Here is a 6,000-nt window from a genome sequence, read left to right as displayed (position 1 = left end):
CGTGTCAGAGGGTGGGAACTTCATCTGACCATAGAGGCCACAGGTGGGGCCTTTGGGGGTGAGCGGGATTAGACAAAGTCTAATCAGGGTGGAGTCTAAGTTCCACTCCTGCTGGCTTTATAGAGACAACAGAGGACACACAGATTTCCTCTCTTGCTGTGTGATGCCCCGTGCCCCAAGGCAGGAAGGACTGTGCCTGTGAGGCCATCATCAGATGCTGTCCCTTGACCTTGGACTGGAACTATGAGCCCAAATTAAACCTCATTCCTTTGTAACTCACACAGTCTATGGTGTTGTGTTATTGGCAACATAAAAGGAACGAATACAGAGCTTACTAGTGTCTATGTTCGATCCTTTTGAAGTCTTTCCAAATAAAAGTTGAAAAGAGGTCATTGCCAATGTAACCAAATGGCATCACCGTCCCTGTCAGCCTTCTTCTGTCATCTTTCCAAACACTGTAATAAATGATTAATGCATCATTCCTCTCTGTGGTAAGGACAGTCACAGTTTTTACGCTGGGCACCTCTCACTCCATGTTACTGCTCTCCCTGGGCCCTCTGCATCCACAAGACCACCTGTGCTCAGGGATGCTGTTTTAATCACATGGAGCAGGGAGCCACTATGCCGGGGACTGCTCTGCCACCACAGACCACAGCACACAGCCTTCCTTTTCAGAGTTTATTTCATCTGCTAACATTCATTCTCAACCTAGACAAAAACAATTAGATGATTATGACTTGCCTTTCCATTATCAACTCATTTTTTTTGTATGAATAACCAAAAGATTTCTTCTCAACACTTTTTTTTTTTAATAAGAAGCTATAAATAAATAAAGCTTTTAATCACTTCTGGGTTCAAGTTAAACAGTTCCAGTTCCCAAAAAGTTCAGACGTGTTCATCGGACAGTTCTGCTGTCCCTGGCTCCCCCTCCAGGAGGGGACATCTGCAGGTCTGTAGGGTGCTTGTGACCAAGTTGTTAGCTCACTGCCTGCTGGCTTCTGTCCTCTGAGTCCTGGGACATCTAGGTGCTGTGGGCACAAGGAAAGTTTGCCCCCAAAGCAGGTGGCCTGAGTGGGAAGTGCTGGGTTGGACGGCTGAGGAACTGAGGGTACCTCAGCCTGGTGATGGCCTGAGAGGGGGCTATTTTCCCAATGCAGCAGATATTGAGGAGAGACCCATGCTTCCATGAGAGTTGGGACAGCGGGGCGTAGGTGAAAACATATTCCAATATGTACAAATCAGATCCTACACTCAGGCCCGCGCACACGGGAAGCACACCAAGGAGAGGCCATCTTGAGACTTGGGTACCCACTTCCTGTGGCCTGTGAAAGACTGCAGGGCTCCCTGAACAAACTCATCCTCTCCCTAGGAGTATGCCCACCCCAGACAAGCATCAGAACTGATCCTTCCACATGGCTTGGCCTCTCTTTAAACGAGCCACCCTGCTGACTCACCTTGGTGCTCACCTCCTCAGTGTGGCCACTCACGCGGGAGGTGGCTCTGGGATGGATGATGCCCACCTAGAGCCTATCTTGCCTTGGGACACCAAAAAGTCCCTTACCCCCTGCCTGTGGCAACAGATGCCTTCATTCCATGGTGGGACAGCAAGGGTGGCCAAGAGAAACCCGGGGCAGGAAAGAGGTCCCTGTCCTGCTTCGGGGTCAGCCTGCAGCCTCTGGGCACATGCACATGCCCTCTGCAGAGCCAGAGTGCCTGGCACTCAGGTGAGGACTCCCCTACGCCTCCTAGAATGAATGGGGGACAGGGCACGGGTCAAGTGTTAACAACATGGCTTCTAGTAGGGCCACTGGCTAGCCTGCAGGGCTGCTGGAAACAGGGCCTGGTCAGTCTTTGTGAGGAGCAGGGAAGTGCAGAGAGCCAGGGTGGGGAAGGCTGAGTATCTGGGTACCAGAGCTGTTTCTTCCAACCCTAGTTGAAAATCGGAATCTAATGCGGTTCATCCTGGCCATCCAGAACTACTATGGCCCCAGGGTACGGCTCAGGCAGCAGTGTGGTTCTGCCTTCCAGCCAATGGAAGCTTATTGTACTTTTATACTCAGGGTTGTAGGAGCAGTGGGATGTGAGCCCTTGACTAATTGCCCCAGTGATGGGGTTGGGGGCAGAGGGTCAGAAAGAACAGGGGTAGGGAGAGTTCTTAATGCCCATGCCCTTGCTGTCTGAGCCTGTCTGCCTGGGTGGTCACCCCCAGAGATCAGGTTGGACTGAATTTTGACCATGGGCCAGAGAAAGAAGTGGACTTCCCAGATGCCACAAGTCTCCTCTGCCGCAGCTGGGGTGGCTTCTGACCATCAAGCAGCTATGGATGGCTGAACCTAGAGTTCCGGTCCTGAGGACACTTTAGACAGCTGCCTGGGTTCCCAGGGATACCCTTCTAGGACCTGGGGGTATCAGGGCCCTCAGAGGCCAAAAAGTTTCGGGTTGGTTGCTTGGAGTTGGTCTCTCGTCCTTCCTGGCCTGGACAGAGGGCAAGAGAGTACAAATGTGTGCATAGTTGGTGTGGGACTCATTCCTGGCACATCCTCACTCTGATGTCTCTCTTCTCCAAACTTCCTGCTGTTGTGACAGTGATGTGGGGGTCAGGAGAGCAGAGAGCCACCTACCCGGAAGCCCAATCATGTCCAACATGCCTGGGGTATCCTAGCACACCTTCTTCTGACCTAGAGGGCCGCACACATTGTCAGGCCTCCAGACTGTGGCATACAGCAAGACCCGCCCTGCCTGGCCCACCCTTTCCCCACTCCATTTTTTCCCAGGATGTATCTGCCTTCTGATAAACGGGTTTGGGATGCTCCCCTAAACAGTTTTGGGTGGGCCCTTCTGTGTGTGAGTCTGCGCCCCTTTCACCCCTGCCCCTGCGAGGCCTCCCCAGCGGCCGCCACCACTACCACTTCTCGATGATGTGGCTCATGTAGTCCTCGGTGGGCACTCGGCCTGGCTCCTCCGCGTCCTCCCTTGGCAGCGCCTCCTTGGCGCGATGCAACAGGCGCTCCTCGCGGCTCTTGAGGCGCTGCTCCCTGCGCTCCAGCTGCCGCTTGTACTGGTAGCGCTGCTGGAAAAGGTCCTTGGCATAGTCATAGAGCTGCATGTCGAGGTCGTTGAGCTCTTCGATGCGCCGGATGGTGTCCTCGTCCACCTCCACGCCGCCCGCCCGCGTGCTGTTGTACTGCATGAAGGGCCGGATGAACTTGAGGTTGAACGTCCGCTCGAACAGGTACTGGGTCTTGCGCTGGAACTCGGTCAGGCCGAAGAAGGCCATGCCGCGCAGGTTCTTCTTTGCGCTCTCCAGCAGCAGCTGGGCCCGCTTGCCCTCAGGGATGAAGGACAGGTTGTAGCAGCCCACCAGGCTCAGGTCCGCCAGCATGCGCACCTGGCGGTTGTTGGCCAGGTTGTACGGGCAGTCCATGAACTCCTGCAGCGTGCAGCCCGACCAGTCCGTGCCCTCGTAGCAAGGTGGCAGCTCCTCGGGCGTGGGCGTGCGCCCATCACACATGTGCAGCGATGTCTTCCACGTGGCCCCACGCTGCACGTGCCGCCACTCACTCAGGTAGCGCGACACGGGGTCTCGTAGCAGGGTGATGTAGTAGAACTTCCTGCAAGGAGAAGGAGACCAGGAGAGGAGTTAAGGTAAGACGGGTGATGAGGTGGGAAGGGAGGAGGCTGGAGCTGTGACTATATGGGTCTCCACTGCAGGACTCCGGAGCAAGTAACTTCGTCCCTAACTGCTGCATTTAGCTGTCAGAATGCCATTTTTGAATGGGAAATCCCTGGAGTCTGAGATGTGAAGGAACCCATCCGGGGAACAAAGGTACCAAGTGGGACCACCAAGGGGTGTCCTGCAATGCCTGACCTCTGTGTCTAGGCTGTAGGCTGGGGGTTGTTCCCAGGAGCTCCTGACTATCCTCACACTTAGTTTTAGTGGCGTCTGATGCTCCTTGCCTTCTTTGCCAACCTCTCTTCTCAACTCCACTTTTAACAAGAGTGACAGTGCTCCTGTGTGTCTGGGAGCTGCAACGAGGAAACTGGTTAAAAAAGCCCGTGGAAAAAATGCTCCACTGCGTTGGTCACTGAGGCAGTGACCTTCATGAGATAGCCATGAGATAAGCCATTATGAGATGGCATTTGAGTGACAAGAAGGAAAAATCTGACAATAAATAGCTGGGCATGAATGTAGGGCTAAGCTAACTCCCAGCAGCTGCTTGTGGGATGTGAACAGGGACAGGTGTTTAGGGCCTTCACCGGAAAGCTCAGCATGCACACACCCCATGACACCTCCATTCCTCTCCGAGGCAAACATCCCACAGAAATCTTGTCATGTGCAGCAGCAGGCATGGATAAGACTGTCCACAGCAGCATTACTGGTTACTCCCCTAGGCACCTACCTACCCTACGGCATGGGCACATCAGTGGTGGCATATTCTGGAGGAATACTACTCAGCTGTTCACAACATGGGCAAATTGGAAGAATAAGATGTTGTATGGAAAACAAGAAAACTTCACCAAGTATATGTTTATCAAGTTTCTCAGAATAAACAAAACCCAAGAAAAATTAGTGACACACATATATGAAAATTATCAAAAAGTGTGAAAGATGACACATATGGAAAACTTAAGTCAGAGGCTAGTCCTGGTGTGTTCTGGGGGTGGGAGAGGCCAGGCACGGCACCAGGGGTGCTCATGGTGGCTCTGATCATGTCCCGATTCTGGAGGAGGGCAGTGGGGATACAGGTGTTTATTATGACTTATTTCTTACATACATCATGCAAGTTCTGTATGTACCAAACATGTTGTGACAAAAGATTTAAAGGGAAGGAAAGCAGACAAGATAGATCCTTTGGGGCAGTCCAAGAGGCTCCCACTGCCTCACAGGGGAACTGGCCATCTTGCCAAAGCCAGAGCTTTGGTCTCACACAGCTCCCCAGGCCACTTTGTACCTTTGCTCCTGCTGCGCTCTCTCACCTCCAGTGCCCAGCCACCTCCACATCTCCAGCATGTCACCTCCCTGTCCCTTCTACGCCAACACTACTGCAGTGAGCCAGGAGGGGGAGGCTCTGTGGGTTTCAGTGATGGGGGAATGTCTCCACTTCGGGATGGAGAGGGTGGCCAGCTGCCAGGTCAGCTGGGGCTGCCCTGTGGTTTGTTAACTAACTGCAGTAATGAGCCTGACTGCTCTGTGGCTTCTCCATGAAGGAAGCTCAGGTCTCACCGAGCCCGAGCATCCGGCTGGTGGTTGGTCTCGTCATCAGAGGGACTTGGGGATGAAAACAGGAACAGCTCTGACCCCAGGGACTTCACTACTGCTAACCCAGATGCAGGGGATCAGGGGACCCTGTTCAGTAGCAAATTATGCTCTTTCAGGGCGACAGGCCCCTGGAACCTTCTATGAGTACAGTGGTCCTCTCCTACATGGTACCCACAGCACACTGACCTCCACTGCAGGTGTCTGGATGCCTACTGTGTGCCCTTCTGGACTCTCAGCAGTCGCCCTGCAGTGGGGCATGTACTGGTCACCCAAGGGTAAAGACGTGGCCTTGCTTATACTTCTTCCTTTGAGCCTCCCTTGCAACTCTGGCTGCTTATAACCACCCTCCAGCCTGTGACAGGATGGGCTGTGGGCAGCACCTCTACAGTTGTGGGCATATTGTCCCTAGGCCTGTATGTGCCAGCCAGTCCTGGTAATTCTGGGACAGCTCATGCTGCCCAGAGCGATGGGGGAGAGACTGCTGAGAGTGCCAAGTGCCCACATCAGTCTGAGGGCTAGCTGGCCTTGGCCACAGGGCAGGATGGGCCTAGGTGGGCTGCATAGGAAGGGATCCATCCACCTGGGAGGGGCCAGGGGCATTGGGAAGCGGAAATGGCTGTGCTATCAGTATTTGGCCTCCAACCCTTTAGTTGGCCATGAATTCATATCTGGGCAGCTCACTGTTGTCACATGGGAACTGGTGGACTGTTGGCCAGTGGGTTCTGGGATTGGATACATTG

The 6,000-nt window shown here is 53.7% G+C and overlaps 1 protein-coding gene across 1 annotated transcript in view; it reads right to left on the bottom strand.

The window, feature by feature from the left end:
- Positions 1 to 664: 664 nt before the first annotated feature.
- Positions 665 to 6,000, bottom strand: part of Hs6st1 (heparan sulfate 6-O-sulfotransferase 1) — a 47,059-nt gene continuing 41,723 nt past the window's right edge. Inside the window, exon 2 of the mRNA XM_027936781.2 lies at positions 665 to 3,611. Coding sequence (XP_027792582.1) covers positions 2,903 to 3,611 — 709 coding nt within the window. The 3' untranslated portion in view covers positions 665 to 2,902. The remainder of the gene's footprint in view (positions 3,612 to 6,000) is intronic.

Source organism: Marmota flaviventris, chromosome 11 (assembly GCF_047511675.1).
Source record: "Marmota flaviventris isolate mMarFla1 chromosome 11, mMarFla1.hap1, whole genome shotgun sequence".
Lineage (NCBI taxonomy): Eukaryota > Metazoa > Chordata > Mammalia > Rodentia > Sciuridae > Marmota > Marmota flaviventris.
This window is presented reverse-complemented; position numbering and strand designations above follow the sequence as displayed.